The sequence below is a fragment of the Choristoneura fumiferana genome, chromosome Z, assembly GCF_025370935.1.
Source record: "Choristoneura fumiferana chromosome Z, NRCan_CFum_1, whole genome shotgun sequence".
Lineage (NCBI taxonomy): Eukaryota > Metazoa > Arthropoda > Insecta > Lepidoptera > Tortricidae > Choristoneura > Choristoneura fumiferana.
In genome coordinates this window covers 13,107,486-13,131,230 of record NC_133472.1, presented here as the reverse complement: position 1 = coordinate 13,131,230, position 23,745 = coordinate 13,107,486, and the positions used below count along the sequence as shown (strand labels likewise).

General features: G+C 36.4%; 2 protein-coding genes across 9 annotated transcripts in view; one reads left to right on the top strand and one right to left on the bottom strand.

The window, feature by feature from the left end:
- msn (serine/threonine-protein kinase msn) overlaps window positions 1-2,827 on the bottom strand; it is a 44,053-nt gene extending 41,226 nt beyond the window's left edge. For 4 of the 8 annotated variants that reach the window (XM_074087745.1, XM_074087770.1, XM_074087728.1 and 1 more), the window contains exons 1-2: window positions 2,530-2,826; window positions 2,273-2,338 (exon numbers count right to left, since the gene is read on the bottom strand). In XM_074087745.1, coding sequence (XP_073943846.1) covers window positions 2,273-2,338; window positions 2,530-2,595 — 132 coding nt within the window. In that variant the 5' untranslated portion in view covers window positions 2,596-2,826. Of the gene's footprint in view, window positions 1-2,272; window positions 2,339-2,529 lie in introns of all 8 variants that reach the window. The other 4 variants (XM_074087717.1, XM_074087721.1, XM_074087737.1 and 1 more) reach the window with 2 other exon arrangements.
- Window positions 2,828-8,446: 5,619 nt separating this feature from the next.
- LOC141427909 (uncharacterized) overlaps window positions 8,447-23,745 on the top strand; it is a 73,494-nt gene continuing 58,195 nt past the window's right edge. The window contains exons 1-2 of the mRNA XM_074087514.1: window positions 8,447-8,506; window positions 8,827-9,330. The gene's annotated coding sequence lies outside the window, so the exon portion shown is untranslated. The remainder of the gene's footprint in view (window positions 8,507-8,826; window positions 9,331-23,745) is intronic.

The window sequence follows — 23,745 nt, the reverse complement described above, 5'->3', positions numbered from 1 at the left end:
TTCATATATTTCACATTGTCATAATTTAGAATAAAATAACTACAGTACTTATCAACAAGTAGTTTTTTGACCGTCTGTTATAAAATACCCTAAAAAATATTAATGCACATCACCAGGTAAAAAATTATCATTGAAAATACGTACTACCGTACGTATACCTGGATCCTGTAACACAGGGACTCCTAGCTCAGGATCCAGAGCCGTAGCTCTTGTTTATAAGTTTTTTATGCAATAAATTATTTTCATTTTCATTTTCACTAGGGTGGATTAACTATTTCTTGTTGTTATTCTGTCAAAACTGTGGTCTTTGTGTTGAGGGGACAAAAGTAGTACAGTTTAATAGAAAAATTATGTGTTACATTATACTAACATGCTTATTAGATGACCAATTTATAGAAGGGGCTTAAAACTACAGGCAAATTTTAATCCTATAAACTTATGGTTTAAAGAGTGACTCAGGAGAATGTAACTATAGCAACAAGCGACAAGAAAAAGTTGATCACCCCACTAATGTTAGTTTAAAAAGAAAAAGAATGTTAGTTTTAGGTGTTTGTCCAAATGCATATGTGACAGATAGAACAGAACCGGGTTTGCTGTATGAATTGCACACCAGTGTATGACTGTAATCTAAAGATGAGTGTCTGTGTTTCTTCACAATATTTCCTTTCATTTAAAAAACAGACATGCAAACCTAGATCTGAACCTGCCATTGAAATGTTATGCTAACCATTGATCAATAATACTAAAGATCATATTCAATTACAACTATAAGATTAAGTAAAAAAATCACAAAGAATTGAATTCTAATCATAATCTTTATCTTAGATTAAATAAAAACAAATAATATTATTTAAATTTTACTCATATGATTTATATGCAGAGTACAATAGTACATTTAACTGTTGAGAACTAACAAACTATTTCAATATCTCAATACACAAGCGAGATCTTACTTGCTGATTTGACTTTCAAACACCAACCAATTATCTTTATAATTGATCAGTGAACATCATTTATTACCTATATAGATATGCCAACAGATATCTAGATATATCTAGATATTTTCACGAAAATATTCACATTAAATATCATGTGATAATTATGTTGACTGCAGCAGGACACAGTTATCAATTAGTGAAAGATTAACTAGAACAGATTGTGGTATGTGTAGGTATATATCAATCATAAGTAAATTTAAATTTAGGTTAAACTAAGTGCATTGCCTCATATAATTTAAGTTATATCAAGCTGTGGAAGTATTCATGCTGTATACAAGGTGTTAATTAAATCACTGAAAACCAGAAAGTAGTTTGCTCAGAATCGAGAGTAGAATTAATACACTATGTTTTAAATTAGGTTGTATTTGTGCTTTTAAATCCCTTTTTTACCTGACTGCAAGGAGTGGTATTGTTTTTACTGTTCCCAGTCTAAAAGTTACGACTGCAACAGGCGCCAATTAAATATTTTAGTGAGGTTACATACAATTTCGATAATTTAGTACTGGCCGGTTTGCTGTCACTGCATGATTATCTTCTAAAAATGTCAAAGAGCAACTGACAAATACAAAATAATCATGAGTGTTGAGTTAGAAATTAAGTAGTAATTACTGACTTAGTACAACACTTAGTAAAATAATGAAGGTATTCAAATATAAATGCAATTAAACAACTCATAATTAAATAATATTTTTGGGGTGTCTGAGGTTTTCAGTTATTTAATATACACCTTGTATTTGTTTGAATACTTAACAACTATTTCAGTTACAAATAATAGTTAAAGATTGGAAATATTTATCTAGTTAGTGGGTAGCTAACTTAAACACCACAATTTAACTTGGTACAGTCAAGGGCAAAGATCGACACTGCCAAAGTTGCAAAAATATGTATACTCGGCCTTAATGTTATGTGCATAAAGTCATGTATATATATTTTTGCAACTTTGGCCATGTCAATATCTTTGCCCTTGACTGTACCTACTTGTCTAAAGGAATGTATTAGAAGATACATATGTCAAATTAAACAGAAAAAAATATCAATTCAGCTAATTTAAAACTTTTAATACATTATTTCGCCTAGCAAGTGGAAAGTAAACTTAGTGTGAATGTTTTTATCACTTCCAATTAGACATGTGATAAAAGTTGGATAACTTTCAATTTAATTACAAATACAAAATTAATGATTTGATTCACTCCCTACCTACTGATTAAGTTCGTGGTAGTGGTAAATTGGTACCTACCTAAGCACAGAGCTAAAGTAGATAAATCTAGACATACCTTGTACACCTGTCCATAAGTGCCATTGCCGACCACCTCAATGAGCTCAAAAATACCCGCTGGATCCTGAAATGACGCATAATAGTATTTTTTACACGATAAAGCCTTATTATTAAACCTTCACTATGATTCACGCCCAGTGAGATCATTGCCCTTTTAATAATTGATTGAGAACACAGCATTAAAGTTACCAACTCAAGACTTTTACGGAAATATACAAAAAAATTGTATTTACACAGTTTAATTGAAAAGATTACCTTTAAAGCGCTGAGGTCAATGTCGTCTAATGAACAATTTACAGACGGTGCTAGTGGATGCGCCATTTTGGAGTATATTGTCACACGCGAAGACAAAGCACGAGAACTCACATCAATGTAAAAAGTGTATAAAATCCTTTATATATGACATTTGCAACAAAACTAATGTTTTTTATTGTTATACTATTGAATAATATAATAAACGCATTGTTTACAATTAAAATTAAGTAAATTACAAATACACAAGTTGGAACGTCGCACACACCCGGTGGGGATGCCAGAATTGCCAGATCTATATGAGTGGGAGGGATGACAGACAGAGACAAGAAAAGAGTAAAGAGTCTGGTTGCTGTCCAAATCCAAAATAGAGCCCAAGTTTCCTTCTAGTACCACTTTATAAAAGATCCTATTCACTATCTGATTCCCGCATAATTTAAGTACAACGTCTTATAGATCTTGGTCGAGATGAAGCTTCAGTGACTGGTTTAGATCGCATCGTAAGTATTAAAGCTGTTTATTTTAAATCATGTGAATAACGCTCTTCACAAGTTGGACATCTAGGCGACTTCTTTCGAAACATGTTAGTACAACAGTAGGGCTACTACGAAACACGAAACTCGAAGTTCGTGTCGTGCAGTCTCTTTCACACTTACAATATTTAATACGAGAGCAAGAGAGATCGCACGACACGAACTTCGAATTTCGAGTTTCGTAGTAGCCCAGCAGACCGATTCGGTCGGTACGTAAATTATCTGTCATGGTAGCAACTTAGGCACTTTAATTTTGTTCTTTTAACCTGTCCTCTCCCAGAGGCACAAAATTTGTGCCCAAATTCCTTTGATCCTGTTATCCTGGGAGATGACAGATTAAGCATCTAGGTACACTTCACTTGGCGTTGCATCTGATTATCAGCAGCAAGGCCAAGTGAAGTGCCAGATTCTGCAGGGCTACTACGAAACTCGAAGTTCCTGTCGTGCGGTCCCTCTGACACTTATACTATTTAATACGAGAGCGAGAGGGACGATACGATACAAACTTCGAGCTTCGAGTTTCATAGTAGCCCTGCAGATTGTGCTATTGGTATTGGCTGGCATCTGCGTTCACGCAAGAAACGATGTCGCATCTCTAACGCTCATAAAAATATTTTAGTGAAAGTCCATTGTTTGGCAAGAATATAATGTGAAACGTCATGATTTTCTTTGCATGGCATGTGTTACGCCGCTAAGCGTACCTATTTAATTAATATTATTATTATTAAAGTGACAAATAATTTTAATAGTATAGGAAGCGGTGCAATCTTTCTTTTCTAGTCCAACTTAGTTTATACGGACAGTGTTACAATATGGCATACCCCTAAGAAGGAGACAACAACGGGTGACACTATTTCCCGGCCGTACAAGACCGTCATGAAAATACCGGCGTGATATTTCGTGTACACGCCCATAGAAATCGAAGTTCGTACGTATCGCACCGTCCCTTTCACTCGCGTATTAAAATATGACATAAGCGTCAGCGGGACGGCAACAAGTTCGAGTTTTGCACTTCGTGGTATAGCAGCAGGGCTACTACGAAACTCGAAACTCGAAGTTCGTATCGTACCGTCCCTCTCGCTCTCGTATTAAATAGTGTAAGTGTCAGAGGGACCACACGACACGAACTTCGAGTTTCGAGTTTCGGAGTAGCCCTGCAGGGCTACTACGTAACTCGAAACTTTAAGTGCGTGTCGTGCGGTCCCTCTGACACTTATACTATTTAAATATGAGAGCGAAAGGGACCGCACGACACGAACTTCGAGTTTCGTAGTAGCCCTGTAGGGCCAGAGGAGCTACTACAAAACGAGTGAGAGGGACGGTACGATACGAACTTCGAGTTTCGAGTTTCGTAGTAGCTAGCCCGCAGCACAGCAGTTTGTTTGTATGGGCGTGTACACGAAATATCAGGTCGGTATTTCCATGTCGGTATTATCCGTGCCGGTAAATAGTGTCACCCAACCACCCAACAAAACGAAATAGACAAGTTGCCAAGTAATTTATGTAGATGGCGCTCGTGCCGTCGAGTCTGACCTAATGTGCTTAGCAAACTTTTTCTTAGTAACATTTTGGTGGAAATTTTTAATGTAAGTATGGTGAAAAACAAGCAAGTAGTCCCACCACGGGGTCACCAGAAAAGTGTTATGAATGCCACTAAGCAACGCCATGAAAATTGTATAATATTGTATCCTACTCCTCGACTTTTGGAACGAGCTTTTTTTTAATTAACTTCAAAAAGCAAGGTATTCTCATCTCGGTTGTATTTTAATTTTTTTTTAATTGGTTGAGCTAATTTTTCTCACCACTCCTCAATGGGCTTGTTTCCTAAAACATTGAATTAGTCTGTCAGTTAGATTATCGAAAAGTATCGGACACACGTATTGTTTCTTCGGTCACTAAAACAAAAAAATATGAAGATACAACCTGATACAACCAGTAAATGTTCCACGTGACGTCACGATGTGCGACACTTTTTGTCTATTGACGTCACGGGCTGCCAGCTCTGCTCATAGATCAAAATTACCTTAAATTTATTTATTTTCTTATTAAATAGCTAGCTTCGCACGGGCAAAGTAAAAAAATGGTCAAGTGCGAGTCGGACTCTCGTACGAAGGGTTCCGTACCTATACAACATTAGACAAAAAAACGGCAAAAAAATCACGTTTGCTGTATAGAAGCCCACCTTAAATATTTATTTTATTTTATTTTAATTATTTATTATTAAGGTACATTTATACAAATAAATATACTGTGAGTATTTCAAACAACTACCTATTGCTGTTATTAATATCGAGCAAAAAAAAGAAGTTTGTTGTATGGGAGCCCCCCTTAAACATTTATTTTGTTCTATTTTTAGTATTTGTTGTTAAAGCGGCAATAGAAATACATCATCAGTCTGTGAAAGTTTCAACTGTCTAGTTATCACGATTCATGAGATACTGCCTAGTGACATACAGACACAGACGGACAGTGGAATCTTAGTCATAAGATCCCGTTTTTAGGGTTCCGGAGCCAAAATGGCAAAAACGGAACCCTTATAGTATATATGTCTGTCTGTCTGTCTGTCCGTCCGCGGCTTTGCTCAGGGACTATCAATGCTAGAAAGCTGTAACTTTGCACGGATATATAAGTAAACTATGCCGACAAAATAGTACAACTAAAAATTCAAAAAAAATTTTTTTAGGGTACCTCCCATAGGCGTCAAGTGGGGGTGATTTTTTTTCTCATCCAACCCTATAGTGTGGGGTATCGTTGGATAGGTCTCATGTGATGGTTTCATCCGCTTGTAGGATGTCACCACCTGCAAACGTCGTTCTGGCAACGTCGTGTGCCCGGACCACGTCCGGACAGGTAGTCGCTTACCGTGCTTTATCTGCGGGTTTACTTGCTGAGCAGCCCATCTGCCAGCTCGGCTTCTCTCTAGTAAGCTATAAAAGCTGTCTGTGGCTAACAGAAACAGTCCTTCGCTGTGCTGGCGGGAGTGGTGACCTGCTGCGACTCATGATGATTCATGTTAAAAATATTGTTTGTATCAATCCAAATGGTGACGGTATATGACAGTCTTGTGGACCGGACACTTTTACAGAACTAAGTATGTTTTTTTATTTCTGGCTTGGCGTGAAAGAGTATTCGGAGAGCTGCATGATGTCGCCGTCTTTCATTTTCGGTTTAGCGTCGGCACTGATCATTAGCGTGGCTCATTGGCTTTATAATAATAAATAATAATAATTATAAATATCATGGGACAATTGGCACCAATTGACCAAGTCCCAAACCCTAAGCATAGCTTGTATTATGGGTACTAGGTACTAGGCAACTGATAAACATACTTATACAGATAAATACATATGTACTTAAATACATATTAAATATCCAAGACCCGAGAACAGACATTCGTATTATTCATAAAAATATCTGCCCGACCGGGGATCGAGCCCGGGACCTGAAGCTTTAGGTATAGTCAGGTCCTTTGACCACTTAGCCATCCGTTCGTCGTTTATGTATAATATGAGCAATATTACGCCTGTCAGTCCTTTATTAGGGTTCCGTAGTCAACTAGGAACCCTTATAGTTTTGCCATGTCTGTCCATCTGTATGTCTGTCGGCGCTAAGCTCATACACTGTTAGTAGGTACTTGAAAGCTGTAATTTAGCATGAATATACATATCAGTCACCGGCAAAGTGGATAAATAAAAACAAAAAAACTTTTTTTTGGGTACCTCCCATGAACGTACAGTGGGGATGATTTTTTTTTTGACTTACCCGGAAAGGGGTAATGCAATGCCAATGCCATATGATAGGTAAAGTGGTGTATGTAACAAGTTTCGACAGCAGCAAAGAGGTACAAACAACCATAGAGACAATTTTATATGCCAGAATTTGTTGAATATTGTAACGGTGAACACTTAAAATAATTTAAGTATGTGAAAACAATGCATTTTATTCATTTTCGATATCTAAAAAGAAATAGTGTAAGTTTTTTTTTTTCAAAACAACCGGGTTCGATTCCCGAGCTGAGTACAGGTTTTTTTTAAATGCATGAATGCAGTTTTTCTTGTTATTAAAATCGAGTTCAGGGTTTCTAAGAAGAAATTTTCGTATGTCGTATAGTTTCAGACTTTCCCATACTGACCGATATAAATGGGCCACCCTGTATATCAAATTTACAATGAAAATTAATAACGGCTAAGATTGCTTGAGAATTAATAGTATTTACCTAGTACAAGAGTAAATAAATAAAAATAAATATCATGGGACACTTAACACCAATTGACCTAGTCCCAAACTAAGCAAAGCTTGTACTATGGACACTAGGCAACGGATAAACATACTTATATAGATAAATACATATTAAACATCCAGGACCCAAGAACGAACATTCGTATTATTTATACAAATATCTGCCCCGGCCGGGATTCGAGCCCGGGACCTCAAGCTTCGTAGTCAGGTTCTCTAACCGCTTGACCATCCGGTCGTCAAATAGCAGCCCTAAGGTATAAAACATACCCAGACTTGGAAGATTCCGTACACAATACGAAATCCTTATAAAAATATTACTTGATTTTTTCGTTATGGCTACGGAACCCTATCCTAGTTTTTATTGAATGGATAAAATACTATTTATTTCAATTAGGAGGGCATTTTACTTAGAGAACAGTCAGGCTATTTTTGTGCCCGGAAGGATCTTTACCTACCTGCATGCATACTGTTAAAACAGCTCTACTACTAGATGAATAGGTATTACACCTAGGTCCAATAATCCAGGTTCCATATTCAAGTCCCTTTCTCTTTCTCTGTCTCTTTTTAGCCCCCGACGCAAAAATGTGTTTTAAGTTTGACGTCAACATGTGCCTGTCTGTCTGTAGCAACGTAGCTCTCAAACTGATGGACCGAATTTAATGCGGCTTTTTTACGTGAAACCAAATTTCTTAGCTATGTTTGATAAAAATCGGTCGAGCCGTTTTTGAAATATTGAAGTTTGAAATGAAAAAGCTTTGTTTTCAACTTTTCTAAGTAGTAGGAGGGAGTAGTAGTAGGGTGGGTAGTAGGGCGGGGGGGTAAGTAGTAGGGGGGAGGGGTAGAAGGAAAGTAGTTGGTTAGATTATTACTCGTACTTATTAATGAATAACATCTCGTCGGTTTTCATATAGGTGTTTTTTAATTCCGATTGGCAACACTACACATTTTAAACTGTAATTTTTTATTTGTACATGTACATTCGTAGGTACCTACGGAACCGTCACTTTAGTGCGTGAGTCCAACTCCTATTCGCCGGCTTTTCTACACAAAAACAGAGTCAAATAATTAACCATTAAGTCCGCAGATGTCAGTAGCAGATTGTAGACACAGACTATCCCCTCGATCCAAGATGCAGATCGTCAGTGGCGCGTGAAGGCTGCATACCTATTTGGTGGGCACCGTAGCAGCAGCGCGAAGGAATATTTACGGTATACTTTATTTAATTTACAATATCTAAATCCAATACCTATAAATATTTTATATCATTATAGAACGAAACTCAATAAATTCCAATTCGCCAATTCCTATAAGAGCCTTTTTTGCTTGGTCAAGTTAATAGTTACTTGACTCGGGCTTACGGCCTAGTTAAAGCACGCCCGAACTAGTGTGTGCTATTGCACAAACACCGAATCACATTATTGGCCAGGTAGATAGAGGTAAAATATAGCATGGTACTTGGACTACGTGCGGCCGCGCGGCCGTGCATACCGAATCGTAAGATCAAAGCACGCATACTTTACCTACCCAGATACCCACACGAGCACGGCATCCTCGCGTCTCGACGCCAGCGCGCCTGTGTTGGTGCAGCGCTGCACACACTCGAAGACGAGGGGCAACACTATTAAAAGTATAATAAAAGTTACCAAGACACAAACGCGGCGTACGGTACTATTTGTTTGGAGGGAGGTTGAAGGCACTCATACAAGCTAGGGAGAGGCTGTGTCGGCGCGGGCCGGGGCCGCCAGTTTACCGTTGTGAGGCGCGTCGTGCGGCCGGACGCAGGACCGCCACACTCGTGCGCCGGCACCTCACGCCGCAGACCCGGCCCTCGCGCCCTCGCCGCCCTCGCCGCCCTGCAGCCCTACAGCCCTCGCAGCCGCGCTGCAGCAGCACCCGCCGTCACCAGCGCTGCCGAAGTGCTTATAGACTTTTAACCCCTCACTACAGACCAAGTGTTATAAACTCGTGCTGATGTCACTGGAGTGTTAACCCGAATTTAGACTGTGGCTTGGATCGTTTTGTTCAACACAAGGTAAGTTTAAAAGTTTATTATTATGCAAAGACATTAGCATTACTTATGTTTATGTAAAAGACTCCATTTTGGCCGTGAGAACAATGAATGCAGGTAGTTTTAAGTTAAGTGTACGGATGTGTCGTGTCGTAAAACATATTGATACTTTATTAAATTAGCAGTCGCTTAGGTAATTTTAATTATTCAATGGTATGTGTGAAATTACATACAATTTTCTTTCTTGCCGAGTTTTCTAGAATAATTTTGCGTCCTATTTAGACTTATTAATAATCAAATACTTACCATGGTTTGCTTACACCATATTATTTTTCAAAGTGTACCTATTTAAATATACAATAACATAACAGTTCTTATTAGACGTCTCCTATTGGCCAATCAGTGACCACCATAGTTGCCTCTTGTGTGCGGCAGGGGGAGTTAGGATGTTGCCCGCGTGGCAACGTGGACATGGCATTAAAACGTTACGCATTAAATGGAGTTTATAGATTAACAAAAGAAAAACTAAATTAAAACCGGCAGGGAGTAAATAGTGACTCTACATAGATAAATGTCATTGGTCAAAATATTACTGATTAAAAGTACTTATTTCAACCAAATCTTACGTTATTAATATACATGAGTGACATATTGTATACCTACCTATGCTTAGATATCTCCAGCTACCACATAGAGTCCAGAATAATATTTGCTTTGCGTGCGACCGTAGGTACCTAAATACTAGATACTTCTTAAAACCAGTTCCTTCTTAATTCTTATATGTAGAGACGAAGCTCTATGCCCAAATGTAGCAATAGGTAGATACCTACGTAAATATAAATCACTATTAATTGGTGTAAATCTGTTTTGTTTAGCCTCTCCATCTGTCAGTTTAAAAGGAATTAAATTCGTATCAGTTTTTCCAAATAATAGATTAGTTTTTGACATTTTGGCCGCAATTTTCAAAGTAATAGTAACGTTCAGGTTGATCATTAATAAAAGTAGGCTAAATATTCAGCACCCAAACTGAAACTGCTCACGTAGGTATCGCTGTTATAAAACTGGCCATAATATATAAGACCCTGACAAAATTTTGTTATTTTCCATTAGAGCACGAGTGCAAAATGTTATTCTCAGTTTATTACTCTCAACGTGGCCGCAGTTTGACTGTCGGATATACAATACAACCTTCTTAACCTTGTTGATGCAGTTTCTTGATTTTAGTGCTAAACCAAAAATCCATGATACTCGTACCTACTAGCACCAGAACATAAACGTGTCGTTAAAGCTCTCTTCACTAAACAGAGTTTCAGAAATGGAAAAATGGTTGTATTTTTGTGAATTGAAACAGAAGGCCTCGTCCGAAACTCGAAGTTCGTATCGTACCGTCCCTCTCACTCTCGTATTAAATAGTATTAGTGTCAGGGGGACCGCACGACACGAACTTCGAGTTTCGGGTTTCGTAGTAGCCCTGCTGTATCCTTATAGTTTTCTGCTACAAAGACATCATACCCAAGTATTGGTAAATTTCGGTCATTTAATCGAAGACAAAGTGTTGCATTAGGTGGTCTTTACGGCTACGGCTTGCTTACGGCGGTGAGCCGTAAGTGCGGTATGTGAGTAAGGCGGATTTGCATGGGCCAGGCTAACTATTTATTCTAAGTGCTACCTAGGATTAAATAGTGTCAAAATGTACTTTTATTGTGTAAAGCTAAAATAATAGTTTAAATTGGGAGAGCAATGTACAAAGGCAAACATATATCATAAGGGATCTCTTCCAGTAATGTATGAAGATTTTATTCGTACAAATTTATTACCCCTAGACCGTGCAAGTATCCCTTAGAGTTTAAGACAGACTGTTAAGAGACCTCTTCATACAAATATCTAGTATTTTCGTCAACCGATTTACTAAAATAATCTTTATGGCACACATAACACTATCAACACAAAACAAAAGCTGATTAAGTATATTTATTTCAGTGTAATCAATAGTGTATATTTTATCAGCGTTGAAGTGTTTAAAAAAATTTAGGCTACATCTATTTAGAATCAATTAATATTTTTTGATAGAATTAGATAGGGTGCAAAAGCCAATTTTCGCTTGAAATTTCCCTTACAGAGCCTTTAATGTTGCTATTGTGTATTAGTCTATGGGGACTTGTACGACTCATAATAAGCCTAAAGTGGTTAGCCATCTGACTACTCGCTTGAGCGATTTAGCTAAGAAAATCTGGAAACTCCGTTTTTCAAGACGACCAAAATAACAGTGTTCTAATTGACATGTGTTCCACGATCGTCTAAGTTTTGAGGTAACGGTCTTAATTCCAGAGCAATGCGTCGCGTGGTTGAGCTGGTGCTCAATTAAAATCATTTACCTGTCAAGTGGTGCTTCTGTTAATGAAGAAAGGAATGGTACAACGTTACACTACACAATAGTCACTTCATTTCAGCCTATAAACGTCTCTCCGCTGAGCACAGGCCTTCTCTCAGAATGAGTGGGCTTGCGCCGAAGTTCTCATGGGGTTCTAGTGCGGATTAGGAACTTCACTCAGATGATTGAATTTCTTCGCAGGTGTGAGTGTGTTTCGTCACGATGTTTTACTGCACCATAAAGCACGTGGAAAACGAATGTAGGGAAGGGAGGGGGGTAGAGGGGGGTAACACCGGTTAGGTAAGAAATAATATATATTATTAATTATTATACATAGATAAATTTCTGTAACATCTAACATAAATTCGGAAAAGCTCAAAAGTGCGAACCCGGACTTGAACCTGCGACTTGAGAGGCCATAGCTCAAATCACTAGGCTACCACGACTAGCTACAATCCCTTAGTGATTATAAATAAATAAATATCATGGGACACTTGACACCAATTGACCTAGTCCCAAACTAAGCAAAGCTTGTTCTGTGGATAATATAGGCAACGGATAAACATATTATACTTATAAATATAGATAAATATATACATACTTAAATACATATTAAACACCCAAGACCCGAGAACAAACATTCGTAATATTCATACAAATATCTGCCCCAGACGAGATTCGAACCCGGGACCTCAAGCTTCGTAGTCAGGTTCTCTAACCACTTGGCCATCCAGTAGTCCAATTTAAATTATAATCCTAATATTTTTACATAACTACCCGTAGGCGATTTCGGATACGGCTCTACCAATTTCGATTAAATTGCAATGTGTTATTTTCCGGGGCGAACACTTGATCTTGCTTGATTATGTCTGGAAAAATGCGTGTTTTTTTTTGTTTTAGCCCATAGGAAGTTCGGTCGCCCAGGCACTATTTTTAATTCAATGTAATTCCCTATGCAATAGCTAATAGAAATGATTAGATTTTTTTTAACAGTTTTCTATTATCTGTGTAGTTAGTCAAAAGCGCAAAATTAAGATTTGTGGTAAAGCTTCTTAATTTTTCTCATTGAATACCTAAAGCTATCGCTAGAACCGGCAACGCGGTTTCTAGCTGTTATAGAGGTATCTACTCGCATGTAAAATTTAAGGACTTCAGTAAGTAGTTACGAAGATAAAGCTACTTTTAAGCGAATTCATTATGCATATTTTTTTTCGTAAACTATCCAATTACATATTCCTCGTTTTAAAACTACGGGAATTTCACACAACCCTTCATTCTTCTTTTCGCTGTGTTAGAAGGCGAATGTTTAAACACACTTATGAGTAAATAACTATTTTTGATCTAATAACAGGCACCTTAATTTTCATAACCACTCAGATATATTAATTTTTCATATTATTTTCATAACGCGTTTTTTATATCAAATATGGCAAAATGCCCGTACTTACTTCCACCATACTTTGCATTAATTTAAATGATAGTTTCCGGGATAAAACTTCCCTATTTCTGTTCCAGGATCTCAAACTATCTTAATAGTAAAGGACAATGACGATAATGTATGTACTAAAAGCCCAAAGTCGATTAAGGTTAATCATACGTATTATTGTTAGGTACGAGGGTGGTTTGAGAAGTAACTTGTTATGCATATGAATCGATGGCTTTAGTGTTACCTTTGTACTTAGTGATAAAGTTCATAACTCAAGATAACTATATCCGTGACATCATGTCCTTTTTAGGCGGGAATTTTAGATTTGACAGTCGTTGAAACAATAGTGATCGGAGTGGCGCGGCAAAACGGAGAAAATCTAAATTCGTGGCGCAATTCAGTACTTTTTTTTGCAGGGTTAAACTAAGAAAGAAATCCATGAACTAATTTAACGTAGGTACGTTGGGTAGCTCGTGTCCTTCTTACGAAACAGTTCGACTTTGGTTAAATGAGTAAGCTGGGCAGGACAAGCGTTGAAGATGCACCTTGTCCTGTAGTCCCAAAAACGGCAACTTTACCCGAAATCGTCGATAATTCCATGATTTTGTTTTAAAGGAAAGAAGATCGAAGATACGCGAATTAGCTGAAGCCACAATTATCTCTTGTGGGTGGGTGCATTTTATTTTGCACAACGAATTGCACTTGAATAAGCTTAGTGCAAAATAGGTGCCGCGGATACTCACTCCAGAACAAATGCGCATTCGCACGTGAACATCTGCTGACAATCTGCGAATGTTTGAAACAAATCTAACGAAGTTTATTCACTGTACAAAATACTGCACTGTACAATAGATGAAGCCAGCCTGAATCCATCACACTACTTATATCCCGGAGACGAGAAAACAGTCCAGACAATGGATTAGTCGTGGTGAGCCAACTCCAAAGAAAGCCAAGGTCATCTGTCTGTTGAAAAGGTGATGACGTCCGTCTTTTGGGACACAAAGGCAATCCTCTTAATTTACTACCCTGCGAAGGGAAAAACTAATATTGGGGGATAGTATGCATCACTTTTGGACCAGTTACTGGCGATAGTAGGCGAAAAACGGCCAGGTATGGGCATAGACAAAACTGATGTTTCACCATGAGAACGCTCCGGTGCATTCAAGTCGTGTTGCTGCACAATAATTAAGATTTGAACTGCTTCCTCACCCCGCATATTCGCCGGATTTGGGTCCTCCGGACTATCATCTATTCCCGAAACTCAAATTTTATTTGTCAGGGCAAAAATTTTACTCCAATTAAGAGGTGATACAGGGGGTAAACGAATAATTTGAGGGTCTTGAAGAAACGCATTTCCGTAAAGGCATCGAGAAGTTGCAGAAAAGTTGGCGCAACGGCGCAACTACATAGAACTTCGGGAGGGTTATGTAAACATATAAAATATAAAAATTCGCTAAATTATAACTTTTTCATATCAAACCAAGTTACTTCTCAAACTACCCTCGTAGAGCATACCCAACAGGTGTATGTATGTCTAAAAAATAAAGTCAAGCTTACAAAAAATTCCCTGTACTCAGAATGCAAATTGTGAAACAAGTTTTTTAAAATTAAGAGTTTGATGTGTATACATTACATATGTTTCCGTAAAATAACCAAAGAATAGAGTTTTAGGGTTCAGTAGTCAACTAGGAACCCTTATAGTTTCACAATGTCTGTCCGTCTGTCTGTCTGTCTGTCTGTCCGTCCGTCCGCGGCTAAGCTCAGAGACCGGTAGTACTAGAAAGCTGTAATTTGGCATAAATATACATACCAGTCACGCCGACAGTGGTAAAATAAAATTTTTTTTTAGGGTACTTCTCATAGACGTAAAGTGGGGGTGATTTTTTTTTCTCGACTAACCCTATATGTGTGGGGTATCGTTAAATAGGTCTTTTACCATTGCGTTGCTGAGACGATTTTTCTATTCAGTGATCTGTTTGCGAAATATTCAACTTTAAAGTGCAAATTTTCATTAAAATCGAGCGTTCCCTTTAAAATCAAAATTGTTGGGTGGAAAAATTTGATAAAAGTCAGAATGTTAGAAAATATATCTAATTTACAAGAAATATTATAGCGGCTAAGATTGCTTGAGAATTATTGGCATTTTAAGAGTAAATAGCAGTCTACAGTATAAAACATACCTAAACTTGGATGATTCCGTACACAATACGAAATCCTTAGAAAAATATTACTTGATATTTTCGTAATGGCTACTGAAACCTATCTTGGGCGTGTCCGACACGCTCTTGGTCGGTATTTTGATTAATCCCTTATCTGTTATCCCTAACTTATGATTGAATAGGACAAAGGATAGGCACAATAGCATTTTCCAGCGCCAATACTATGCAATAGAGATGGTATTATAGTGGTCGGCGGAGGGCGCGGCGGAGGGCGTTACGCTCATTGTTCGCTCAAGTTCGCAATCAGTATCGTATAGAAGTGGTATATGTAGGTACAGTGCAAGGAGCCTGTGAGGCTGCGAGTCTGAGCCTCTCAGAGCCGTGATCTGCCGCGTTACGTAATCCGCGAGCACCATTCTACACGCTCGCAGGCGAATCCTAAGCATTAACCAATCTCAGCGTAGGTACATACTACATAATTGTCGCGATATCGCGATTAATCCTCGGCATCAAACTTGTCACTATCAAGAGTTATTCTGTTATCCCTTACAGCAGTGAAAAATCAAACTTTTCGGTTGTAGTAGAACTCATATAATTGTACAGAAAGGCTAAATATAAGAGAAAATTTCACGGTAATGCTCAGTCTTAGAAGAATTAGTAAAATGTTCTTTACGACTTTAGGGTTCCGTAGTCAACTAGGAACCCTTATTTCTATTTTCTTCAGTACGATTTAGAGATTATGGCACATCACATTTTGTGCAATGAACTTTTCTATAGAGAGTGGTTTTTCTTTAGTCTATGACTGGATGACGTGGTTATTTTTGCATCTTTGTAATGTGATCCTTTAATGAAAGCGAACGCTATTGGATACTTAAAACGTCTTCGCATAGGTTCACTAATATGTTGCACAAAATCGAATCGCATAATTTCGTTCCTCATAACAACCTTGAGCAGAATCATCATATCACCGAATTACTTTTCGCATATATTTTTTCTCATACTATCATTTCTCATAATTTTGTAAAGCAGAATATTAACATCACATAATATTGATGAGAATAAAATTTATATGTTCGAATAGTTGCTACGCAGATAGACATATTTCATAATATTACTTTGCATAATAAAAAGCAGAATAAAATTACAATTACATTTATTACATACATATTCACAACACAAGACACAATAATATTATTATGTGTCATTACGGTTGTGAATCTGACCAGCGACACCCCGGCGTTCTTTTAATTGTAGTTCTTTATTAACTTAACCTATCCTACTATGTAGCTGCTGTTCTGTTCTGGTGCTTTGCCTGCTGCTGTTACAGCACGTTTACTTTGCTGGCCTTACTTTAACCGTAACCCATTCTTATGGTAGCTGTTAGTTCCTTTAACTATGTCATTACGCCATGTTAAAGTCAGCGCTATTTAAAGTTCCATGGAAATAAAATAGTTAAAACTAGTATTTTGCGCCATTATGCCATATAAAATCGTCGATACTAATGTTCTGCTATTTAATATTCTGCAAAAGTATATTCGGCGATAAGAGTGCTCTGCTATTAATTATTGTGAGAAATGACTATTATTTGAACTGATAATTATGCAAAGTTATGATTATGCAAAAGTATCATTCGACTAAAAAAAATATGAGATACCTGTTATGCGAAGTGTATTTCGGAGAATCGATATTATGCAAGATAAAGGTAACCCCTTCGCATATTGTCCAAGATCTATAACCTCGACGACCACCCATTGTAAAAATAATGGGAGTAGAGTATTCACCCACTAACCACTTTAGTTTAAATCTTCATGCTTCATGTTCCATGCTTAATTATTTCTTATGGAAATCGACTCTAATGAGAGGTTGACTACTTATTAAGTGAGGACTGAAATGACCATAAGCCTTGACCCTTCGGCCAGGCAGGCACTATGCGGAAGGCCCGTGCGCGGTCGACCAAGCCGCCCTCTGCCGCAGAAAGTGTTTGTCTTTGTGCCTACGGCCTTGGTTCTTATCTAATCTTATCGTATTATTTAACTATTGGAATTCCTCAGGGTTCACGTTATCGTAATGGTATCTATCTTTTCGGCACTCATTTTTCTTGTTGGACTCTTCTGATCACCTGAAGATAGGTATATGCTCAAACATCCCAAAAATATTTTTTCACATTAAGTCAGTTGATTGCATTTATTTTTGAATACTTTCATTATTTTGGTGTTGCAGATGTTTATGGGCAGTGGTGATCTCTTACCATCAGGAAACTCACTTGCTCATTTGCCATCCAGTCAAATAAAAAAAAAATAGCGCGTTTTGCTAAGACAGTAATTCTACTTCATTTCTAACTCTACACTCATAAATTTTATTTGAATTATTTGTCAGCTGTGCTTTGACGTTTTAAGAAGAAAATCACACATTGACAGCAAAACAGCCAGTACCTATTCAATTTTCGAAATAGTATGCAACCTCGCTAAAATATTCAATTGGCGCCTGTTGCAGTCGTAACTTTTAGGCTTTGCACAATAAAAAAGGGATTTAAAAACACAAACACAACCTGATTTAAAGCATGGTGTAATCGAATCTACTTTCGTACACTAGGTATCTAGGTCTCGTATTATGAAATGTTACAAACTTTACAATCGCAGTAGAAAAGCCATAAGGGTAGGGTCACTGAACAGTAGAAAATTTCATCTCCAATAAAATCAAAATCAATATATTAAATAGGTATGTGTGTTATTTCTAGGCATACTTATACAATTTTTGGCTCGTTTCTTCAAAGGCCGTGGCGTGACTAATCTAGACATTAAGTTTAATATATGTCGAAATATACGCAGATACTGGGAAACACGAATGTTCACAAACACACACATGGCTTGCTCGCCGGGCGGTTGTTTTTGTCGAGTATTAGAGAAGAAACCGCTGAATACCGCTAGCAGCGGAGTCGGTTATTGCTCTCTGATTCCGCAACAAATTAACATGTATTCGGCACGACTTTATTTCATACCAAGTAATTTCACATTAAATAATTGCTGATTGGTAGGATTTGGAAAACTATTTTGTTGTATAAAATTGGAATGCCTATGCTAAATAAAATGAATTTCATGGTTGGCATAATTGTAGACTTGGTCGCATGGATATACACAATTCAGATTGTTTGACTGCATGGTAAGGCTTATCAGAATCGGTCCAGGACCTCTCTTTGTTTGCCAGGTGAGGTGGTTTCACATACGATCTTCAAAAGCCGCGGACTTTCTCTACATTTGGTTAGTTTGGTTTAAAACATAGGGGATAACACTTTGTTTTTATATTATTTACTGGGGGGTTTTTTTTACATACTGAATCTTGCAAAAAAATGATTTTTTAGTACAAAAGAATCGTTTTTTTGAAAGATTCAGTATGTAAAAAAACCTTTTTTCGGTAGAAGATTCTAAAATTTAATAATTAGTAGAAAAAATAAGAATAGGGAAGCAACAAAACGTAACGTATTCACTCATAACTAATGAGTAAAAATGCTATTCTATATTAAAATATTTTAGATTTTATAATTCAGCTCGGTTTTACGTAAATTATAACATGTAATTGAATAGCAGTTAATATCTAAATCGGGTCAGTTTTTTTTGTGTAATTATGTGGGTCAACTATAAAATTAGGCTGCTGTCGTTGGTCACGACAACCAGGTCGGGCCGTTTTGAATTTTGCACCTACTTACTTTTGTTTGTATACTATGAGTAATATTTGAGGTCAATACTCTATGTATATCTAACTTCACGTTGACATGCGGCACCTGTAAATGCTCAGACGCCGACGCGTCACTGACATTTACTTCAGTTACGTGTCACTTACGACGATTACCTACTTCAAAATTTAAGTAAAAAACGTTCAATACAGAATTGTATTGTACAAGTGTAAAAATAATTAAACGTAATTCATATAGCGCACGTAAAACCGACAATGTTTTTCGTCATATTTGTGCGGAAACAATTCAATATTTTATAGATTATACCTCCTAGTGCTAAGAACCTTAAGAAAAAATTATCAACTAAGAGTGTCTCTATCTAATCGATGTATGGATTCTAATCCCATTGCCTTTCCCAAAGCAGATAAAAATAAAACCGACCAAGAGCGTGTCGGACACGTCCAGGATTAGGGTTCCGTAGCCATTACGAACAAATCAAGTAATATTTTTTTAAGGATTTTGTATTGTGTACGGCATCCTATAAAATATATATAAAATAAATAAAAATATGTATATAACATTTTAGGTACGTTTTATACCTTAGGCTGCTATTTCCTCTTAAACTGCTAATAATTCTCAAGCAATCTTAGCCGCTATAATTTTTCTTGTTGATATATTTACTGCTATTCTGATTTTTTTCTAAATTTTCCGGTAACAGTTTAAATTTTAAATAATAATTTCAAAATTGTCTTTAAATCTGTTACTAAAAAATATTAATGTATTATTGAAGCAAGAAAAAGAAAAATTGCAATTAAATTGGTGTTAATGCTAAATTTAATGCCAGACTTTTATTTTGTACTCGTAAAAGACTCGTAAACTCTTTGCTTGAACTAACAAGGAACTATATAATGATTTATGGTGCCACAAATAAAAAAACTAGTTCTTGGGCTGTAATGCCAAGACATTAGGCGTACGGGTTTCATTCAGAGCATTGTAGACAAGTTAGCTGACTTCTTAGGATTATGTTTACGAGCAATGAAATAATAAAGTCTTAAGGGCGGTAAATAAGGAATTATGAACGAGAGTGCATTAGAAGGCCGAAGTCGAAGACAGAGGGTTTAATTAGTAGATGTACTGTAACGAGGTGTCATACAGCTCGTTTCATCCTAACTCTTTGTACTGTCTGGTTTAGCACATATTCGAAAAAATAACATTTAAATTCAAATTTCCTTTTCTAAATTCCACACCTGTTCAATTTACGTCAAGTAGCCATTCTATTCAGAGCCTCCGAGCTAAACACTTACCTTTCTTTATCCTAGATCCTATAAATCTCTTAAAACTCCATAACAAGCTCATAATTTACTACTCCTACACGAAGGAAGGTTTTATAATTGTACAGTGCATTTTGTGAAGTTTCATAAGATCATTAGATCGTAATACTGCTGGACTTCAGTGCCATTGATATAAATAAAGAACTGGGCACGAAACGTAAGTTGATTAACTATGTATTTTTATAATAGTTGATGCAGTGTCAAAGCATACCTTTTAGATACTTAAGACCGCGTCTGTTTGTCCGCAGCTGCCTTTTATTATTATCCTAAATAAATATCACTGTCTGCCCTATTCCTGTCTTCTTCCTTCATAAGAACAACTTCCCCGGACACTCCCCCGTGACAGTACGTCATTCCAGTACTATTCGCGCTATATACACAATGTTTTTCATTTCATAACATTTAACCGTCAACTTGTTGTGGAGGTATTTGAGACCCCAAGAAGGACGTAAAATGGTTTTTATCCGGGAAAATTGCAATCGCATAGTTCCCGCTGGATATTGATAATGAACAATTCTACGCAAACAGTCCCTGACAAAAGCTAAATATAGTAAAATTGTAGACATTTTTAGACAATATCAATATTATAAAAAATAATCTTCGGTACAGGATTCCGTTTCTTCGACTGTGCATACAATTTGCCCTGAATTAAAAAAGTATTGAAGGTACACCTTGCTAATAAATTAACTGCATAAAACTTTTCATCAAAAACTTTTAAGACCGCCGAGATTACGTCAACGGCTTATGTAAAACAAACATGTTTGTAGTTTCTTAACTTTGATTAATTACCTAGCAACTTAAACTTAGACCAAAATAAAAGGCTGTAACTCATTTACTTTAAGTCTTTCGATAAGAAAAATTAATGTGCAACAATTATGCTATCAACCCGTGTAACATGGAGCAGACCTGTGGCAAAAAATTAACAAGTTAGAATTAGGAACTGGTTTCTTGTGTTGGAATATTCGATGACAGAGTGCCAGTGAAAGTCTTTCCAATACGTTGTTGACAATATGAATTTGAGCGCAGTCCTAAGCCGGTACAGCGGGGCGTTCTCGTACAAATTAAATACTGCTATCAATGTATTATTATTATTATTATTCCCTCAATGGCGGCCTTAAGGCTTGGGCCAATGTCATGCTATCAATGTAAGCCACCCTAAAACCCAACTGACGTCGCCTGTCACCCTACAAAGTAATCAAGCATTTTGCTTTACATTGCTACTTCGAATAAACTTAAAAGTGTAATAAAAATTAAAAAAATAATTATTTTTAAAAGTCGCTGAATTAATGTTGTTCTATATTTTAATTATTTGCTCATATTACAGGCGACACCCGGTAGTATAAATATATGATTGACGCATGGGGTGCCGTGTTGCTGTCGTATTAAAAATATACAATATGTATGTATAACAAACTATTTACCAAACACCATACAAAATGAAAATAACGAAAAAATATTTATAAATAAACTTAAAGAATTCATGATATCTATGCTACTATTTACTCAATAAATGAATACCTAGATGATAGATAACAATGCAAATATATATTTTATATTATAATTATTATTAATTGATTAAAAAAGAATATCATTTATGTATAAAATTTTATCTGATTGTAATAGCTATAAGATACATTGCAAAAAGAACAGCAACCCATAAATTTATCTTCAAAACACAGTTCACCTGCATTTTCCTCCTGTATAAAGTTCTTTTGTCGCATTAATTTATCAGAGATCTGCACTTGAGAACGGATTAATTTATGTGACTTATTTGTTTTGGTGACAGGATAATTATGGTTTTTTTTTTGTGAAAAAAGCAGCAATCTGACTGAATCTCACGTTTTCAACGTTTTTGGGGTTCTGTACGTCAGTTGGTAAAAACGGATCCTTGGTAGGATCACTTTGTTGTCCATCCGTCTATCTGTCCACCCGTTTGTCGAGACCCTTTTTTGTACAAATGTAGCTCTTAAGCACATCCAATAAGACAAAGTCTTAAAATCTTAATTTTTTATGTTTGTTTATTTATGTTCATAACCATCTAAAATTACCATTTTGCTTATTAGGAGAGAGGCTTTGCTAATACTGAATTTTCATAGATACCTACAAAATTGTAAAGAAACCTCGATGCTCGAGTCCGACTCGCAGTTGGCCGGTTTTTTTTAAATAAATCGGAGCCGTTTTTGTTTTAACGTATACGTTGCTGGCCGTGCCGTGTAGCTAACCTGCTCTAAGGTATCAAATTCAACAGCCAGCACAAACTGCATAATGACTTTTCAAACGACCTTCTAGTGACACTCGACGCGGAAATTAAACAAATAATTACTTCCTAGCCAGTTGTTTAACTCTGTATGGTGTATGTGACAAACAAATTAGGTAGCTTATTTAACTTTTAATTTATATCTTTCATAGGAATGGAAACAAAGTAATGAATGATGTTATTTATTTAATAATTAACAATAGTTCAATACCTAAATGGTTAGTTGAGCTGAGAAAAATACGTCAAAAGATACTTATATCATTTTTATTGCAAGTTTGCTAGCTTGTAATCGTAATAAATACTAAAAAAAAAATACATAGAATTCATTGTATACCTTCCGCCGCTTAAATTTGCCTAAAAGTTCATTGCCACGACTAGTACCTACCACAAAAACTATAAAGGTATAATTCCAATAATAGAATAGGCACTATACCGTTAAGCGATTCGAACACAATCCGGGAGTAACGTAAAGACTGAGTATTAAGTAACGAACTTTTAGTCAGATTTATATGGCGCATGGTAGGTATAGTCCGTGTCTCAATCAAAAAAACTTGTATTTGCTGTTTCAGCTCAAAGTCTGTCCTGCTTTGTAAACTTAAGTTAAATAAAGTCATGCAGACTTTGTTTTAACAACATCCGTGGTACAAACCATTATGTTATTCAATCGGGCTGCCGACCGTGGAATTAAAATCGATTCGAGGTGTAAATAATATTATGTACTTTTCCATTAGTTGGAATGACCTTAAGCTTTTTACAATATGGTGAATATTTTTTGCCGTTAATTCCACTATCCTCAGAAAAACTTTTAGCTGTAAAATTACGACCGAAGAAATTAGCCGAAGAAAATTATTCCGACAAAAAATAGTACCTACCTACCTATTTATTACCTATATTATACTCAAGAATAGTGAATTCTAGGGGCTGGACAAACCATCTCTTATGGATATAAATACTAAGATCCAGAAGTACCTACCTTCTTTAAATAAGTGGGAGTGCATTTCATGCTCCTTGTATACGTAAGTATGTACTTACCTCTAAACTTAAAATTAAAAGTTCCAGAAGTAGACATTTTGTGTAAAAAATAAACATTCTGAAACGATGAAAACTTTAACAGAATTTGAAATACGATTAAAAAATTACTTTGTCAACTATATTGTTGTCGCTTTAATTTGAGCTATAGTTTATTATACAATACACCATCAATACACAGACACTGGTTTCGAAT